The 20,117-nt window shown below is 46.0% G+C and overlaps 1 protein-coding gene across 4 annotated transcripts in view; it reads left to right on the top strand.

The window, feature by feature from the left end:
• The window catches only part of LOC112263700 (zinc finger homeobox protein 3-like), a 122,280-nt gene that overhangs the window by 88,648 nt on the left and 13,515 nt on the right, over positions 1–20,117 (top strand). For 2 of the 4 annotated variants that reach the window (XM_042330943.1, XM_042330941.1), the window contains 3 exons: positions 12,694–12,830; positions 13,423–13,623; positions 19,631–19,757. In XM_042330943.1, coding sequence (XP_042186877.1) covers positions 12,694–12,830; positions 13,423–13,623; positions 19,631–19,757 — 465 coding nt within the window. Of the gene's footprint in view, positions 1–12,690; positions 12,831–13,422; positions 13,624–19,630; positions 19,758–20,117 lie in introns of all 4 variants that reach the window. The other 2 variants (XM_042330942.1, XM_042330940.1) reach the window with 1 other exon arrangement.

The following is a 20,117-nucleotide window of genomic DNA, read 5'->3' as shown; positions in this document are numbered from 1 at the left end:
CCCATGTGACAGGCCTGCCTGCCCGCACTGCACTGCACTGATTGTGTGTGACACAAACACACACCTGTGTTAAATGTTATCAGATAGGGATATTTCTCTCCATGGGCTTTCTGATGCCAGGTGCAGGTGTTGAGTTCCATGGAGAGGTGGGGCTTGAGCTGAGGGGAGACATTAGTGTTAGGGCCTATTCTAACCTGAGGCCTACTGTTACCTGCAGATTAAAGGCCTGTGTTTTGGTGAGAGTCCATGATTGTTTGTTGTAGGTTTTTAGGGTGAATCCTATCAACTTTTAATGTGATTAGTTTACATCAGTGTGCATTAGAAATGGTTTAGCTAATTTCCATTAGAAATGGTTTAGCTGATTTCCATTAGAAATGGTTTAGCTGATTTCTGCTGCTAGTCGAGGTCAGCAGGTCCAGGCTGAACGTGTGTGGGTGTATGAGTGTGAGGAGGAGATTCACAGACAGGAAGTGTTTGTGACTGCCCCCCACTGCTTGGTCCCCCTGGCCATATGTTCACGTCAGAGCATAGCTAGGGTTTGTGTCAATCCCTGTTGAGGGTTTGGTCTGGATATCCAATCACAGCACTCCGAGACCAGGAATATTCTGAACTTACTCGGTAGAATTAGTTAGAAGTTATAGTAATAATAGTTAGGTAACAATCTAGTAATAGTTACAGTAATAGTCATTAGTAATAGCAGTATACTATATAGGGCTCTATTTTCGGCTGATGTTTTTGTTTTTCATCCCTAACACCAGGTTCGGCAATTTATCTGTCTTATATCAGTTCGCTTGCGTTCAGATGGGCAGCGTGGAAGCATTTGAGGCATGTCCTTAAAAACATGATCCAAAGTGGTCATTTCAGCGCTGATAGGGATATTTAAGACCAACCACACAGTTGCTTATGGCATGAATTTTGACAGCGGAAACAGCCTATCCAGCCGTGACACATACTGCCCATATGTACATGGAACAAGAGTAGCCTAATGTGCTTTTGGTGCCTTTAGAAACATTAAAAACTTTTTGTTTTTTCCTATTTTGTTTTATTTGGTTAAAAAACAAGCATAGCCTTACCCTCCTCTCAATTAGGCTTTTTTTGTCTGCTCTATGCAATTAGTCAAGTAGTCAAGACTGCCGATAAAGGGTTTGTGCCTCCTGAGACGGCTTGGAAATAAATCTTAATCACCGATGCTTTATTAAAATAGAAAGTTGGAGAGGAGGAAAACAGTGAGCTGACATTTACTTTTTTATCTAAGCATTGTAGACAGGCCCACATTATTTTAGCCATGCAGGTCCTGTTTTGGAAGTGCATAAAACCCTTCATATTCTGTGTTGTTTTAATATTATATGCCCACGGGGAGAAATGATGGTGCCTGTAAGTGTGACATAGCCTATTTAAAACAAGTTTGTAGTTTTGTAGTTTTAGAATTATTTGTTCTCTTTTAGGCCTAATCAATAATTCATTGAATCTTGCTTATTGACAATGTTTGGCATGTCCATGCTCAGCCATAATGTAATTTACAGCAGGCCTAGCCCCTATATCAGTGAGAATGCTATTGAAGGCATGCAATTACTTAGAACAATGTGGACTGCAAATGGGTTCAAGTTAACCTATTTAGCAAAGTTCTACATTTTTACTTAGCAAAGGCTTACATTTTGTTATTTCATTTATGTAAGCCATTTAATAAACTATAATGGACTAACATTGGAATTGGAGTTGATTCCAAGGCAATACACAAAAGACTGTAAATATACAACTTGAAGCAACCACATATTTCACCAGGAAGCACGTTCTGATTGGCCAGTGAGGGGCCAAGCCCTCGTTCTGATTGGCCAGTGAGGGGCCAAGCCCTCGTTCTGATTGGTCAGTGAGGGGTCAAGCCTTCGACACACCCACAACTTGATTATTCATTAAAACCCAGCCCTTTCGCACCAACGCCAGCAAGTGCGCCTATAATTGTGACAGTGAAAATAGCAAAGATATTTCTGATACACCCCTGAACCTATAGCACTACCGCCTGTGCTTAGGTTTACCATTGTGTTAGGTTTGTTAACCTATAGGGCGTTGAGGCCTGAGGTGCTTTCCCGTTGGTTCTTGGTGGGGTGTATAGAGCGTTGAGGCCTGAGGTGCTTTCCCGTTGGTTCTTGGTGGGGTGTATAGAGCGTTGAGGCCTGAGGTGCTTTCCCGTTGGTTCTTGGTGGGGTGTATAGAGCGTTGAGGCCTGAGGTGCTTTCCCGTTGGTTCTTGGTGGGGTGTATAGAGCGTTGAGGCCTGAGGTGCTTTCCCGTTGGTTCTTGGTGGGGTGTGTGGAGTGTTGAGGCCTGAGGTGCTTTCCCGTTGGTTCTTGGTGGGGTGTATAGAGCGTTGAGGCCTGAGGTGCTTTCCCGTTGGTTCTTGGTTCGTTGAGGCCTGAGGTGCTTTCCCGTTGGTTCTTGGTGGGGTGTGTGGAGTGTTGAGGCCTGAGGTGCTTTCCCGTTGGTTCTTGGTGGGGTGTGTGGAGCGTTGACACACCTTTTTGAGACAGATACTGTGTAAATATCCATCCAAACACTGTTGGCTTGTGGCCTACTGCTCCACATGTATGAAGCATGCTTGTCTATTTAGCACACAGTATACAGGTGTACTGTGGAACAGTTTAATACAGCATGCTTGTCCATTTAGCACACAGTATACAGGTGTACTGTGGAACAGTTTAATACAGCATGCTTGTCCATTTAGCACACAGTATACAGGTGTACTGTGGAACAGTTTAATACAGCATGCTTGTCCATTTAGCACACAGTATACAGGTGTACTGTGGAACAGTTTAATACAGCATGCTTGTCCATTTAGCACACAGTATACAGGTGTACTGTGGAACAGTTTAATACAGCATGCTTGTCCATTTAGCACACAGTATACAGGTGTACTGTGGAACAGTTTAATACAGCATGCTTGTCCATTTAGCACACAGTATAGAGGTGTACTGTGGAACAGTTTAATACAGCATGCTTGTCCATTTAGCACACAGTATACAGGTGTACTGTGGAACAGTTTAATACAGCATGCTTGTCCATTTAGCACACAGTATACAGGTGTACTGTGGAACAGTATAATACAGCATGCTTGTCCATTTAGCACACAGTATACAGGTGTACTGTGGAACAGTTTAATACAGCATGCTTGTCCATTTAGCACGCAGTATACAGGTGTACTGTGGAACAGTATAATACAGCATGCTTGTCCATTTCGCACACAGTATACAGGTGTACTGTGGAACAGTTTAATACAGCATGCTTGTCCATTTAGCACACAGTATACAGGTGTACTGTGGAACAGTATAATACAGCATGCTTGTCCATTTAGCACGCAGTATACAGGTGTACTGTGGAACAGTATAATACAGCATGCTTGTCCATTTAGCACACAGTATACAGGTGTACTGTGGAACAGTATAATACAGCATGGTTCTCTGGACAATGGGGTCTAGTCTTATGTTCAGGGTTGAATCCTGCTTGTCAGCACTGGGTTAATGGAAGGTCCTTTTTATACTTTGAGTTTTTACTGTTATGAAGTAGAAAAGGGAATAAGTATTATCAGTAATTAGCTTTGATCTAGCTATTTGTTTCATGTTGTCAGACAAGGATGGAAGCGAGTAGGGGGATTTCTTGTAATCTCCTCCCATCCAATAGACAGAGTTGTGGTAATGAAAGCCAACATCACAGACTAGCAGGCAGAGTGAGAGATGGCATTTTAACTAGACCAGCTCCATCCCTGGAACGGGGGGATGGTTAGAGTTCTGATGTCTTCATTTACATTAGTGAGGTTAAAAGCTGGAAAACGATCCAGACCTTTTGCGTACCTACATTTTTTTTAAAGAAAGTTCTGCAAAAAAGTTCATCACACCACTTGAAGCCCCATCTTTGTAAAAAGGTCTTTGATATTCTAACTTTTATTTTAAATGAGCCTGAGTTGTTTGTGCTCTTTGAAAGGGTGACACTCCTCTTTGATGAGAGAAATAATAATATGCATGCCTGCCTGAAAAATGGCTAAAAGTACATTTTAACACATCAAAATATAGCACTTTAAAAAGCATTAGAATGAGCCAAGCGATTAATAATTCACTCATACCTGTGGTGCTCAGGAAGAGTCCTCGCATTAGCATTCCTGCTTTTTGAAAGGCATGCCATTTGATACAAGCATATTCAATTCCTTTCCTCCCCTCTGTCAGTCACTAATCACCAAATAAGTGTGTTTCTGTGTTTTCACAAAGGAAAGATGTGCTTGCATATGAAAAATGTACAGCTTCCCAGCAGCTTATTAGAACCGCTTAGTTAAAAATAGCGTGTGCATTAGGAAACCAGGTCTGGGTTTCTGTTTGATGTCGGTGAAGAGGTGGGTGGGTGGAGAAGGTGGAGGGGTGATGGGGGGACGGCTGTGTTGTCATTGAAGAGGTGGGTGGGTGGAGAAGGTGGAGGGGTGGAGGGATGGGGCTGTGTTGTCAGTGAAGAGGTGGGTGGGTGGAGAAGGTGGAGGGGTGGAGGGATGGGGCTGTGTTGTCAGTGAAGAGGTGGGTGGGTGGAGAAGGTGGAGGGGTGGAGGGATGGGGCTGTGTTGTCAGTGAAGAGGTGGGTGGGTGGAGAAGGTGGAGGGGTGGAGGGATGGGGGACGGCTGTGTTGTCAGTGAAGAGGTGGGTGGGTGGAGAAGGTGGAGGGGTGGAGGGATGGGGCTGTGTTGTCAGTGAAGAGGTGGGTGGGTGGAGAAGGTGGAGGGGTGGAGGGATGGGGCTGTGTTGTCAGTGAAGAGGTGGGTGGGTGGAGAAGGTGGAGGGGTGGAGGGAGGGGGGGACGGCTGTGTTGTCAGCTGAGAAAGGAGACGGGAGTGCTAGTTTAATGGAAGGTCGCTTTTTCTCCTCTATGTTTGTATGATTGATGGACACAGTGCCTATACAGAGACCCTCTATAACCCTGTATGAACAACGGCACAGAGGAACACAGAATGCATTTGGTAAACAGAGCCATGTGCTTGTTGCGGCTGATGATTGTCTCAGGGTGTCTGAGAAGGCAGACAACACACCGATGCTGTTTGTTGGACTAGACTGTGAGGGACTGAGCTAACCTGTGTTTTAAAGGACTGTCTGAAAAGTGATCCGTCTCCCGCTGTCTGATGGCGTGCCGCTCTCCCAAGGCCCGTCGTTAGAACTATTGAAGTGTTTCGTCTCATCCTTGTCATACAACCATTGGAACTTGGTGTGGAGACGTTGTTCCCTTTACAAGTGACAGTCACTATCAGGCAGGCGGCATTAGCGGAGGCAGAAGAAAGGAATCTTCCCTTTTAAAGCTACTGTCAATCTTATTTTCCCTTTTTAGTGCCACAGCGCTTCAAAATTCATTAAAGCCATTTAGAAATGCATGTGTATTCTGCATGTCTTCTCCTGCTGAAAGATTTCTTCAATATGCCGCTCACACAGGTGAACACACACCAGACTTTGTAATGATTTTCCATGAGGGAGGGATGACATACAACCACAAGTTTAGTTTGTACATTGAATTCATTACTTATTTAAACAATAAAGTGAATGTTGGCAGAAGCTGCGATTTAGCCAACTTCCCCAATATACTATCCAGGGGTCGTTTCTAATGCGGCCAATGAAATATTTATAAATGGCCAGCCCTGAGCCTTGCTCCTCTTCTACTCACACCTTGTTCACCTAGTTGAGGCAGCATTAGTGAAATGGAGGGGTTCTGCTCCGGAAGGCAAGGGGAGCTGTACCTAGATTAGAGCAGGACAGTGTTAATGCAGGAGCTGAATACACAGGGATGGAGGTAGGAGAAAGGTAGAGGAGGAGGGGAGAGGATGGGGGGGGGCAGAAAGAGGAAAGAGGGATTGTTAATACACTTAAGGGCTAGGAGGAATGGCCACAATATGATTTGACATGCTTAACATAAATGTATGGGAAGGGTTTGTATTGTGGTGGTCTATATGGAGAAATGGGAGGGAGGGGTGCAGTGTGTGTGTGTGGGGAGGGAGTGGGGGTTGCAATCTTCTGAAATTGAGGTTTATGAATAATTCCTCTCATACCCCTTCCTGACTTTCAAATGATGGGAGCTGGAGCGAGGGAGGGGAAATTATATTACAGCGCGGGGTCATCCGCATTCTGTCACCGGCAGAGCACCCAACCAAATTGGTCCCATCTCTTTTCCCTTAAATATTTACTTTTACCTATGAATCTCTGTGATTGGATGAGTGTGGAGGAGCCCGGTGCTGTGAGTGTGTGTATGGTTGTGAGTGTGTGTGCACATGTGTGGGTTGGTTTGTATGTGTAGATTTGTGTGTGTGTGTGTGTGTGTGTGTGTGTGTGTGTGTGTGTGTGTGTGTGTGTGTGTGTGTGTGTGTGTGTGTGTGTGTGTGTGTGTGTGTGTGTGTGTGTGTGTGTGTGTGTGTGTGTGTGTGAGTGAAGGGAAATTAGACGACAGATGCATCTCTGTCAGTGCAGTGAACATTAGCAACCCCTGGATGCAGAGGAGTGATACTGCAGGCTGAACATATAATGGCCTGTGCTCTCTGGTCTTGGGAGTGGTGTGTGGCTCACACTGAAACGCACACATATGGGGATGTGGTAGCTCTCAACTCTAGTTTTAGTAGTACACAGAAATGCTGTGCTGGCCAGTAGGGTAAGGTTAGCAATGGACATGTTTTAACAGCTCAGCCTAAGGAATGTATTATGCCAATGGTCTATTGCTTTACCCTCCTTGAGTTCTAACAATGTGCAACTGTTATCCCATGAAGTCAGAGAAGAGCAAAAAAATGTTTACATATTCATATCATGTCCTTTGAGTGCTTGTCATCCCTCAAATTCGAATTCCCTTTGTCTTTGAAGATTATAGACCATAAATTGTCCTTGTTTGTGAGCCAACTCCCTGAAAAATCAGTGTTTATGAGTTGTACTGCTATAGTGTAATGGGCCAGCCGTGTTGCTGCTGCTACTGCCTCTGTGCCGGCCTGGTGAGCGGGGAGGAGTGTCCTTTAAAGGTGAACCCCATGTCAGCCGCCTGCTCAGTGGCCTGAAGATTAATAACGCGGACACTAATTACTATCTCCTTTTAATTTCTTCATTTGAAATGTGTCTTTGTTGCAGTCATGCCTGTAGGCCTATATAAACCACTCTCTTCTTTTCCCATGCAGTGTAGAGATGGTTTTTCATTTAATAAAAGTCAGGGTTATCCACCAAGGATACTGAGGAATGATGAGCCTCGATATAGAGTCGCTTTGGCGTGGGGCTTTGGTTGTAATTTTCTTTATTTGAAATTAATTGATACAGAGTAATTACCTGAGAAATATGAGGTGAAGTGGAATATAGCCCGTTGTCGCTCAGGGCTCTAACATGGCCTGTAGATTAAAAAGACAGGCAGAAAGGGGAGGGGAAAAGAGAGATCATATTCAGTTATTGTTAGCATATGCATTTAAAGTGAATGACTTGTAGCACTGGGGAGTTGAACCTGCTTCTCCATATTAATGGTTAAATTGCTGAGGGACTAGAGGCGAGTGAAGAGCAGAGGGACATGGGGAGAGAGAGAGCTTCAGTAATTTGGCCCTGTGAAGTGTGGAGTGGGAGGAGGGTTAGTGGGGAGGGGGTGAGGAGGAGATGGGATGGAGGGAGTTCCAGTACAGTAGATGGCTGTGAGTGTCCCTGAATGATCAGGCCATTGTGGGAAGGGATTGTGAGAGGGGTGGTTGTGGGTAGGAAGCGGCTGGGCCTGGGCCCAGGGCAGAGTGGTGGGTATCAGGCTGTAGGGCCATGTGGCCTGGCTCCATTGCAGCCGAAACTGTGGCTTATGTTTTTACGACCGGAGGCTTCTGGGTTCCGAGGCAGGGCTGGGTCTGCTGACAGGATAGGGCCAGTCGGTAGAAGGGGAGGAGCTGTTGACCACATGCATCCTTTTCCCAGACCTCCTGGGGGACAGTGTCCATACTGATGGTCAAGCTTCTCCAGCCAGTTGTGAGAGAAGAGGGCACCACCAGGCCTAACATCCCAGACCCAGACACCCGCCACAGGAAATCATTCTCTCCCCCTTTCTTCTTCCTCTCCTCTCCATCCTGTTAGCTCCATCCTGTTAGCTCCAACTCGTGTAATATCCCTTCCCAAGGATGTAGAGACAGATCAATGACACAATGGCAGCTGTGATTGCATTCCTCGAAGATTTCAATGGCAGAAGACCTGTTGTGTTAATTCAGCCAGGCTTGTGTCGGTCACTCACTTCAGCTGCCATCTTTTTCCCCCCTTGAAAGCACAACAAGGCTGTGATTGCTCCAGAGACCAGGCTGTGTGCTGACAGCCCCCTCACTGCAGCCTGAGTAATGCAGCCCAGCCCAGGGAGGTGAGACAAGGTGCCAAAGTCCAATTCACTTACGGGACTCGACAGCACAAAAGCCCCTGGTTTACGGAAAAGGCCCATGAATTAATAATCACCTAATTGACTCTTAAGGGTTCTTTCACTCCTGCTATACCTTTTGTGATCTCAGATGAAAGTCCACTCTGTGTATCTGTCAGAGTTGGTTTGGGCTGGATGTGAGGCGGGTGTGTAATGAGCGTAGAGGAGAGGTCAGGGTCACACACAGGGTCCTCTCAGTCAGAGAGGTCACTGGGGAGGCCCCACAGTGATCCACATGTATGGATGAAGCCATAAAGATGAACCCAGCCCCTCTGATGACAAACTGATTCACACCCTATCACAGGTGAGCTACACATACAGTTCCAGGACAAGGTCACACAGGGACTCCATATATGAAAGCACAGAATGTCCTCCAATGGTAATTTGACAAAGAGAGACAGCGAGATTTGAATATTAAAGAACTTGACATCCTTGATTGCCATTTTATGCGGCATATTAAACTTCAAATTGCCTCCCAAGGGCAGAGGCCAAAAGAAGTGGGACTTTAGAGAGCAATAGAGTTCACCTTACTGTACGCTTTCCCTCCAACTGAACCCAATGCCTTTCATAGACAGAATGTGGCTGTGTGCTGAGCCCAGTGCACATGAATTACAGTGTGGATCCTGGAGGAGGCAGAGCCCATGTTCTGCTCCTAGCCCCTGTTAATGGATCTGGTCGGTCCCGATGCTTGGCCACGTTCTTACCAGCCCAACCATGCCACGCTCAGACCGCACACGCCGCAAAAATCCCCTCACCCTCTGTTTTTATCAGCCTCCTTTTCGTTCTGGTATGTTCCCAGGCTCGCACTGTGTTGGTCTCTCTTTTTTTCTCTTCACTCGACAACGAAAACAGGATACGGTAGCTGGACTTTAGTCACAGGGCTGGTGGCAGGAGTGGGCGGTTTGGATTCTTAGGAGAGAGCGATTGATCAGATTTATGGACTCCTAACAGGCCGTGACGAGGTAAGGCTGTGCCCTGAACAAGCCTTCCCACCCTACTCTCAGACTCTGTCTCTCTCTCTCTCTCACACACACACACACACACACACATACACACATACACACACACACACACACACACACACACACACACACTGTACATGTACACCCACATGAATTATACACTGGTAGACCCAGGCAGCTGCTGGTTATTGTTACAGGGTTTCTTGTGTATTATTTAATATATGTATTAAGTGTGTTGGCCTCGGGACTCCATAGCCCATGCATTATGTTGTCCATTACTCTGGCCTGATTGATCATATCAGCCTCATTGAAGACTGTTGTCCAGTAACGCTGCAGGATTCAGCTGCTTCCCCTTCTCCAGCTGTTTGCCCTGTACTGAAGGCCTGGTCACATATGAGCATTTATGGTCTTTATGTGTGAGGATTTCCACCCTGATACTGACCAGTTAGAGTCTGATAGCTGCTTAGCAAGGCAGCAAGGACCTGGTCTGGTAGGAGGGTTTACCTCACAGTCTTTTAACACGGGGGGGGGACTACCACCAGAGAGTGAGTGAGCCAGGAAAGAGAAATAGGGTGAGAGGAGGAGTGAGGACAGTGGGCAGTGAGTGAAGAGGCAGTGAAGTGGAGTGAAGTGGAGGAGGAAGTGGTGAGGACAGTTCATGACTGAGAGGTTAATGTCAGGGAATGGGGAGGTGCCTTTGTTTAACATTTCCTTTGTTTATTGGTTGATGTGTTTAATGGGATTGTGTCTGACTGGACCTATTAGGGCCTCCCTGGCCAATCCCAGTGTCTCTGGGAGATCTAGCAGGCTGCTCTGACCAAAGCCAAGGCAGGGCCCCACTGGGTAATCAGCTCAGCTGCCCCCGGCCTGATTGGAGCTGACATTTTAATGTCTGGAGCAGGAGCGTGGTCAGCCCTGCTTAACCTGACCCCCCCTAACCCCCCCTCGCCCCCTTCCCAATGCCCCCTGTTCTCAATTTGCCCTTCCAGGACTGTACAAATCAGGCCAAATTTAACTCTTTATGGCCTTGTTAAGGGCCGGCAAGACACCTCCTTAAGTTTCACAGTGAATTCTTTCCGCTGGCGGCGGGGCACTGTGGTGCTCTGGCTCCCCCACGCCGGCTCCGTGTGGATTTAGCTCCTTTACGAGCGCCGGCTTAGCTGAGTATTTTTACTCAGCTGTGATTCTTTTCTGTTTGCCGCTCCCATTTTGTTTGGCTTTATTTCTCTCTCTCTCTTGTCTACCCCCCTCCCTCTCTTTCTCTCCCTCTCTCTCTCTTTTGGGTTTCTTACAGGGAGTGCTCTCCTCTCTGGTTAGCTGAGCAGAAGCTTCTTGTTGTGGGGCCTGGCTCAGTGGAGACGGAGAGAGACAGGGAGCGGGATGGAGGGAGAAGCTGGCTGCAGTGTTAATGCTGCTGCAGGTTGAATTAAAAGGATTAGCTGTGTGATACGTCCAGCTGGCTAGTAGAGCAGAGCCCACTGGAGTCTGCAGTGATACTAGAGAGGGGGTATTCCTGCCTGAGATGGGCAGGTACCTGACAATTAGCCGCTCTTTACATTTCAGCCCACTGTGTGTAACAAAGCATGGCTGTCTTGTACATCCTGTGGTGCATATGGATGCTAATCAGTAGGCTAATTCCCTATTGAATCCCCCTAAGGGTCTTTGGAAAAAGGTTTTGTTTCTCCTCAAAATTCCTGCTCTTTCTAAGAGCTGAATAGCGTGTTGTGGTTGTGAAGCCTGGTGCCCGTGTTGGTTTGTGAAGGGGGGAACCCATGGTTGGGATGTGAGGCCCTGGGGTGTGAATGAGTCTCTCTATCCACTCTCTCTTTGTCACAGTCCACTTGGCCCGACCCACAAACCACTGGAGGAGGCTTAGCTGGTTACAGAAATTCCAATTAAGTCGAGAGTTGCACTGGCACTCACTTGCTGTGTAGGCACAAAGAGCAGGAGGATTTACCCAAGCGGGGTCAAGCTATAGGTCAGTGTTTCCACCAGGATTTCAGAGGATATTGGGTCCACAACTTCTAAAGCTCTAACTGCCAAGCCAAAGCTCTAACTGCCAAGCCAAATTGCACCTCTCCTTCCTCTGACTTCGTTCCTATTTCATTCCTGGCAGAGGAATCCAAGGACCTCATCTCTCCTTACTCTGACACCATTCCTTTTTCATTCCTGGCAGAGGAATCCAAGGACCTCACCCCTCTTTGGTAGCAATTTCAACTGAAATGTATTTTGATGAGGAGCAAGCTTATGTGGTCATTGATCATGAGTGCTTTGAAAGCAAAAATCCAATTTCTTGCTCCCTTCTCAACCAGTCCACAGCCACCTCAGCAGTATATATGGCATTGCCTAGCATGACAGTCTGTTTTGATAATTGTGTGAATTGGTGAAATTGAAATTACAGTTGGGAATTGATGAGGTTTATATCTCTTGATGAAAGTCTGGCAGTAGATTCACTCACTTATAGTAGGCCCTCTTGCTAGCTAATTGGATGTACTGTCTCAATGGGGACCATTCTACTATTGTAGACAATAACAATCTGTGCTAATGTTATGCAACTATTTATAGTTGGTGTTATTTCTATCGTAGCTGTGTAAATGGAACCATAGAAAAAGAGGTGTGAATGAATACACACCTCTCTGTTAGTCAGAGCTGGGTACCTGTATAAGAGCAGATGTAAAAGAGTGCCTGGGAGAAACTAAGTAAAGAAAACGGTCACATTTGAAGTTGAACTGAGGACTGACCTCGTTACCTTAATGCTGGAGTGCGAGGAGATGTTTGCCTTGTCTCAAGTTTGGCGAATCCCTCATCTCCAGCGCCACTTCAAATGGAAAATCTGAGGTAGAGAGAAACCTAAAGCTGCCCAATGTGACAAACTAATGTTTTGATTAGCCATATGTGGCGCTGTCTGGTGTCCTAACGATCCAACATGGGGAGAGAGAGGCCGTCAAAGTACCTTGGCTGTGTGTTGCTGCATTGGCATGGGAGGAGAAGACTGGTGGTTTGGACGGGGAGCTGTGGGTTGGCTGATCAACTGCTTCCTTGCCCAAGTCCCATTAAACGTGGTTATATCTCATTGAAGAAAGACATTTCAAAGCCCTTTATGCACACTTATTGATTGACTTGTTCTCTGGTTGCCAAGTCTTCACCTTGCTTTGATGAGTCTGCTTCTCTTCTCTTCTCTGCCCTGTGTGTGTGTGTGTGTGTGTGTGTGTGTGTGTGTGTGTGTGTGTGTGTGTGTGTGTGTGTGTGTGTGTGTGTGTGTGTGTGTGTGTGTGTGTGTGTGTGCGTGTGTGCGTGTGTGTGTGTGTGTGTGCAGCAGGATCCAGCCAGTCAGAGAGGGACCAGACAGACTCCCCGAACCCCTCTAAGAGGCCCTCCTCACGGTCAGGGGCCACAGGGAGCCCCCTCTCCTCCAAGCGTCCGAGGACTGCTGAGAAGAGTGCTGCTGCGGAGCAGGTAACAGCCCACTCCTTCTGCTCTATCTTTAACACACAGCCTGCTGCCACTTCCAGAAGTTGGTTTCTTAAATTATAGAGGATGGTCATATTAAGACTCACTATTCTAACTATTTGAACTTGCCAATCAACTCAAGGTTATCCCCAATTACCATGCCCTCATTATAAGCAGTAAAACTTACACATTAATTGAGAAAAGGAATGTAAAGACGTAGCTACTTCTAAGCATTTTTCTTAAAGACATTTGAATAAAGACGGGCCTTTTTGCATTATGCATGATTTTTTTCAAATCTCCTTAAAATGAGTTTTGCTTTCCTGCTGCAGTTGCATTGCTAATTGTGCAAAAGGTGGAAAACCAATATAGTATTTGACAGATGAGAGAGCTTTGAAGTGTGTGCCAGGACTGCTGCTCTGCGTATTGCCTAGTGGTCCATGATCAGAGGGACCTGCCTGGTAGAGACACAGGGGGCAACACTCCTCCATTCATCCTCCCATTCCAATTCCTCTCTCTCACAAAGCAGACCTACAGCTCTCCATCTCACCTCATTAACCTCCCTGTGCTCCTCTCTCCCCTCTCTCCTCCTCTCCTCCAGATGTACCAATGTCCCTACTGCAAGTTCAGCAACACGGACCTGAACCGCCTGAGAATGCACGTGATGACGCAGCACTCTGTCCAGCCCATGTTCCGCTGTCCGCTCTGCCAGGACATGCTGAACAACAAGATCCATCTGCAGTTCCACCTCACACACCTCCACAGCGTGGCGCCCGACTGCGTTGAAAAGCTCATCGCCACGGTATGTTTGTGTGTTCGTGTGTGTCTGTGTGGACTGTGGATACAGTATGTGTAGGCACTGTATTCTTTACAAATATTTAACCATGGCCCCTGCAATGCTGTTACATACCAATAGTCAGCTCAATTATAAACAGGGAATGCACATTCCCTCAAGCTAAACGAAACCATCCTAAAATATCAATGCCAAGCCTCCTGCACACATCCATCTCTGTAAAATAGGGTGAACACAACTGTTGTAATAATAATGATAATAATGATTGCATTTATATAGCGCCTTTCCACCTACAGTAGGTGCTCAAAGAGCTTTACATAGTAGGGGGGAAAGTCACCTCTTCCACCCACTTGGGTGATGTACTGCAACCATTTAATACCAGAAGGCCCACCTCACATCAGCAATTGTACAAATACAAATATGGTGTTTTATAAGCTAAACAGCTGTAAATGGTTCTGAGATGTTCAAGGTAGTTCAGTCCGTAATTCTCTCGCTGGGTTTTCCTGTTGCATTGTGGTCTTTCTGTTTGTGAAGTTACAGGTAGGCACCTGCCTCTGAGATGTGTACATTGATTACTGTTATCTTTCTAATCCATGGCCACTGGATTGCATGGGGACTTCATGACATCTTTTTTTCAAGGGCCTTTTTAAACACACTGAATACGTTGAGAGGAAGGCACAACACAGGATGTCATTGCTCTCCCACCTAGCCTTAATACCCAGCCCATCCTGTACAGTATACATCCTTTACCACATTTATATTTACCATTGTGTCTGTTTAGTCATTTATTTTCTCTGTGGGAAGTGATGAAGAGGCCATGGGAATACGGACAGCCTTTTTGTTGCTCTGCGTGTGTGAGCTTAGCACATGTAGCGTATGTCTGTACACAAAGGGCCATGCAGGCAGGCTGGCTGGGCCCCATCAGGTCAAGGACCAATGGAGGCCTTAGCTGTGTCTCTTCTCTGCAGCCCAGAGATGACTGTTACTTCCCCTGCCTGCCTGCCTGCCTGGCTGGCTGTTTGTAATGGAGCATGTCTCTCCAGTCTTCTCTCTTCCAAATTGATGACATTTGAAGCTTTATCAAAATACAAAGGAAACTGTTAATTGTGAAATGGCTCCAGGGCATCCCATTGACTCACTGCCAGTCAGGTATTATGGGGATCAGATGCTTTAGCCATATTCTAAGGTGCCGTTGTCTAATGTGCCTATGGTCAATGAGCCCTTTTTTTTGGTCTCATTGTTATCGTCGTCAGTTGAGTGCGGTGGGGAGAGAGAGACAGATAAGTCTGTTGTTTGCTAGATCTTACCTCCCAGTCCATTTATTCTCAGGAGCACATTGATATTCTCTCAGTGTCTGTGATCACCTCAGTGCTGTTCTAAACAAAGGCTTTTATAAACAATATATTCAAGTTATTGTGACACAGATTCATTTAAATGTAATTAATACTTTTTTCTTTTAATGAAATGCAAGTTCAGGCAGTGGAAATATTATTATTCACTATTTCTTTAATCTCACGTGAATAATGAATGCACCAATTTCACAAAGAGACAATAGAGACTGTGTGTCTGTACAATCACTCCTAACGTTTCCCATATATATCCACACATAGCGGTCCAAAAAACGTAAAGACTAAAGCATGAATATACATTCTGTTAGATATAGTTAGATATGTAGAGTTAGATATATAGATATATAGTTAGATATAGACTCACACAAATGTAATATCAGTATTTACAACATGGACTCTGTCTACCTCTGCTACATTACCCCAGCAAAAGAGCTCATTTTGTTTTAATCATCATCAAAAGGAAATATGGTTTTATTTGCTCTCCTTTGATTTCCTGTAAATTACTGTGCAAATGTTGACGTTTGTTCTCGCCTGTGGAACAGAATTGCTTGCTGGACAATCATTCAGGAGAACGGTGCTCTACCTAGCTGCCTAGACATCTTTCTGGCCCAGCTAGAAAGCAAATGGTGAACACTTTAGCATGGAAGGCAGCAGTATTTATCTTTTATAGAGATAATAATGCACCGAGCCCCTACAAAGACTCAGGAGAGAACCATAGGTAATATAATGCACATTAAAACCAGCACCTGTTTTATTTCTACTGGTGGATATAGATGGAACGGTACTCTACTGGTGGATATAGATGGAATGGTACTCTACTGGTGGATATAGATGGAACGGTACTCTACTGGTGGATATAGATGGAACGGTACTCTACTGGTGGATATAGATGGAACGGTACTCTACTGGTGGATATAGATGGAATGGTACTCTACTGGTGGATATAGATGGAACGGTAACTGGTAGATATAGATGGAACGGTACTCTACTGGTGGATATAGATGGAACTGTACTCTACTGGTGGATATAGATGGAACGGTACTCTACTGGTAGATATAGATGGAACGGTACTCTACTGGTGGATATAGATGGAACGGTACTCTACTGGTGGATATAGATGGAACGGTACTCTACTGGTGGATATAGATGGAACGGTACTCTACTGGTAGATATAGATGGAACGGTACTCTACTGGTGGATATAGATGGAACGGTACTCTACTGGTAGATATAGATGGAACGGTACTCTACTGGTGGATATAGATGGAACGGTACTCTACTGGTGGATATAGATGGAACGGTACTCTATTTTGTTCACATGTGCAGCAGACGAGCCTAATGAATTCTGAAATAGAAGACTTTTATTTCATGCCGACCGTGCATAAAGATGCACACACTCTCTCAACCTTCATTTTTATCCACCATGTGCTCTCTCTCTCTCTCTCTCTCCTGCAGCCCCATCCTTCCATTACCCCTCCCTCCGTCTCTCTCTCTCTCTCTCTCCTGCAGCCCCATCCTTCCATTACCCCTCCCTCCGTCTCTCGCTCCCTCTCTCTTCCTCTCTCTCCTGCAGCCCCATCCTTCCATTACCCCTCCCTCCGTCTCTCTCTCTCTCTCTCTCCTGCAGCCCCATCCTTCCATTACCCCTCCCTCCGTCTCTCGCTCCCTCTCTCTTCCTCTCTCTCCTCCCTTTCCTCTCTCATTCTATGTCTCATTTTCTGTCTGTCTAAGATAGGGGTAATGAAAATAATTGTGCTTCATTAATTCTGAGTCTGGCTAGATGATAGCCATTTTGAACTATGTTTTCCAATTAGGCGGTCCAAATTAAAAGTGACCTTGGGATACTCTCTGCTCTTGCCTCTCGTCGTCTAATGAAGCAGTTGTCTAGAAACAGTCCACTTTGTAATGTAAATCGCTGCTGTGTTTTGTATTTGTGGTATTCTCCATGCTGGTTGCATTAATTTGCCACTCTCTGTTTGGAGGAGAGAGAGAGAGAGAGAGAGAGAGAGAGAGAGAGAAGGGAGAAGGAAACAGAAAGGAAGGAAAATGTCTCAACATTTTCCAGTGAATTTCTGATGAGACTAATCGCACAGTGATGTTTACAGTTCCACTTAACCCCGGGGCCCTATGCAAACCCGCTGTTGCTTGAGGAGGACTCAGCCTTGTGTAGGACTAGAGTGGGCCTGTTTGGAGCTGTGTGCCATGCTTTGTTCACAGACATGTCCTCATTGTCACTATTTTCTGGACACACTGCCAGTTGCAGACTGACAGAGAGTGTGTTCCTTTTAGAAGCACAAGCCAGACCAAAGGCTAAAATACACAAATATAGACAGAGGCATTTGATTATTTTATGTTTCAGATGACTAGGTGAATCCATTATGCCTTTATATATTACTCCTGGTGACTTAAGGTTAAATATATGTTGATAAGATTTGACTGATTCTTTTTGAAGAATATGAATATCATGTTAGATAGTAAAGGTCAAAACAGCTATTTGAATTACATTATTCCTTTTCATTTTGTATAGCCTCATTTGATGTTATCACCCACACATACACATTTAAGTAAAGAGGCAAAGCCAGGATGACCATTGTGGGGTGATAGGAGAGAAGAAGGGTGGTTCATTGCAGTAAGGAGAACCTGAAATGGTAGAGGATTAATAGAGGCATGGAGAAGGGTGGGGAGAGACTGTGGGGACTAGGGAGAAGGGTGGGGAGAGACTGTGGGGACTAGGGAGAAGGGTGGGGAGAGACTGTGGGGACTAGGGAGAAGGGTGGGGAGAGACTGTGGGGACTAGGGAGAAGGGTGGGGAGAGACTGTGGGGACTAGGGAGAAGGGTGGGGAGAGACTGTGGGGACTAGGGAGAAGGGTGGGGAGAGACTGTGGGGACTAGGGAGAAGGGTGGGGAGAGACTGTGGGGAGTAGGGAGAAGGGTGGGGAGAGACTGTGGGGACTAGGGAGAAGGGTTGGGAGAGACTGTGGGGACTAGGGAGAAGGGTTGGGAGACACTGGGGAGTAGGGAGAAGGGTGGGGAGAGACTTTGGGGACTAGGGAGAAGGGTGGGGAGAGACTGTGGGGACTAGGGGAAGGGTTGGGAGAGACTGTGGGGAGTAGGGAGAAGGGTGGGGAGAGACTGTGGGGAGTAGGGAGAGGGGTGGGGAGAGACTGTGGGGACTAGGGAGAAGGGTGGGGAGAGACTGTGGGGACTAGGGAGAAGGGTGGGGAGAGACTGTGGGGACTAGGGAGAAGGGTGGGGAGAGACTGTGGGGACAAGGGAGAAGGGTTGGGAGAGACTGGGGAGTAGGGAGAAGGGTGGGGAGAGACTGTGGGGACTAGGGAGAAGGGTGGGGAGAGACTGTGGGGACTAGGGAGAAGGGTTGGGAGAGACTGTGGGGAGTAGGGAGAAGGGTGGGGAGAGACTGTGGGGACTAGGGAGAAGGGTGGGGAGTAGGGAGAGGGGTGGGGAGAGGGGGAGTGGGGAGAGACTGTGGGGACTAGGGAGAAGGGTGGGTAGAGACTGTGGGGAGTAGGGAGAGGGGTGGGGAGAGACTGTGGGGACTAGGGAGAGGGGTGGGGTGGGTTGGGTTAGGTTGGGGTACTGTGAATTGAAATGCGGCGTGGGGAGTGAGGATGATTATTCTATTTGGGGAGTTAATTGAAGGAAGGTGATGCAGACAGTGCCTCAACTCCCGACCTCTTCCAATCTCAATTACCGATTATTGTTAAATAGGACCCGCTTAATGAGTGCATTTGATGAATTGTTGTATTTCTATAAGGGGAAAGAGGGGCTATGAGGGGAGATATGGGAGAGGAAGAGTGGTGGGGGGAGATAATATGGAGGGAGGTGGCTGTCATTCACCCATGATTGACTTCAACCTTTTGAGAGCAAAGAAAACCTGGCCGCTTCTCTGCACATTTTTAATCAATATTCATTGCTCCTTGAAATGTTCTAATTAAAATGGTAGAAACAAATTAAACCATTGTATAGTGGAAAAATGCATAGCATTCCTCCTGAAACGTCATTTTGTTGCATATTTGTTCATACATCTTTATTGAACCTGTTCATGTTTGGATTTATCCATAGTAGCTCTAATTTTGTATTCTTAATGCACCTGAAATAACTGTAACGTAACTGACATTAAACCACTATATTGTGACGTATGCAGGGTTGGAAGGCGTAGAATATTTCCCCAAACTGATAGTGCTTATATTACTCAGAATGCCTCTTTTCTGTTCTGGTCCTTATCATTGGAATGGGATGCGCTTTTTTCACAGAATAATGATTTAATTAGGTGGCCTAATAAGCTTTTCAGTTGGCCAAGGTAGGCTTTTCAGGCCGTCTCACTAATTGGCTGCAGCAGAACTTTCCATTCGCATGACAAAACACCAGCAGTGATCAAAGTACAAATTCCAGGGATGGCAAATAAAGTCAAAAGTAATATGATTATTTGTGCATGTGTGTGTGAGTGCATGTGAGAGAGAGAACTTGTGCAAGGGTTTCCACGATTTTTTAAGATGTCTATCAATTCCATCAGGAAAATATGTGTGAAGTTTTAAATGGAAAGAATATATAACAACACAATCTTTTTGTGAGCTTACAGAAACTCAGTTGTATAATAGGACCACACAGTAACTAACATGGGACGTGTCTTGTGTTTGATTTTCCAGGTGACGGCATCAGAGGTTCTGCCAGAAAGCATGTTCATACCAGTACCAGGCCCAGACAGAGAGGCACAAAGCAACACCCCACAGGCCCCGGCTAACTCCAGCTCTGAAGATATCAAGAAACAAGCCGGTCAGTATAGCACCATGTTTTTACCTATGCTTTAATTGTCCCTCCTTTCATTTAAATGTGAAGGATAGCGATGGCAATGTTCTCATTACCCAGTCTCCCTTTGGAAAATGTAATGAAAATGCAGGGGATCATGCCAAGGCCATCATTGACAACAAAGGAAAAATAATGATTCCTGCATCTGCAGGAGTCTGAATTAGTTATTACTTCTGTGTTTTGCAACTACCCCCTCCCTGGGGATTCTGAAATGATACATGCATCAAGGACTCCTAAGTAGAGATAAGATGTCCTCTGTTGAAATGACATTTTCTTGCACAAAGACTCTGCTTATGTGGGAGCCTCTTTAATCCATTTTTTCTTTCT

Source organism: Oncorhynchus tshawytscha, linkage group LG12 (genome assembly GCF_018296145.1).
Source record: "Oncorhynchus tshawytscha isolate Ot180627B linkage group LG12, Otsh_v2.0, whole genome shotgun sequence".
NCBI lineage: Eukaryota > Metazoa > Chordata > Actinopteri > Salmoniformes > Salmonidae > Oncorhynchus > Oncorhynchus tshawytscha.
Note: the sequence above shows the minus strand (reverse complement) of the source record. Positions and strands in the feature narration are given on the sequence as shown.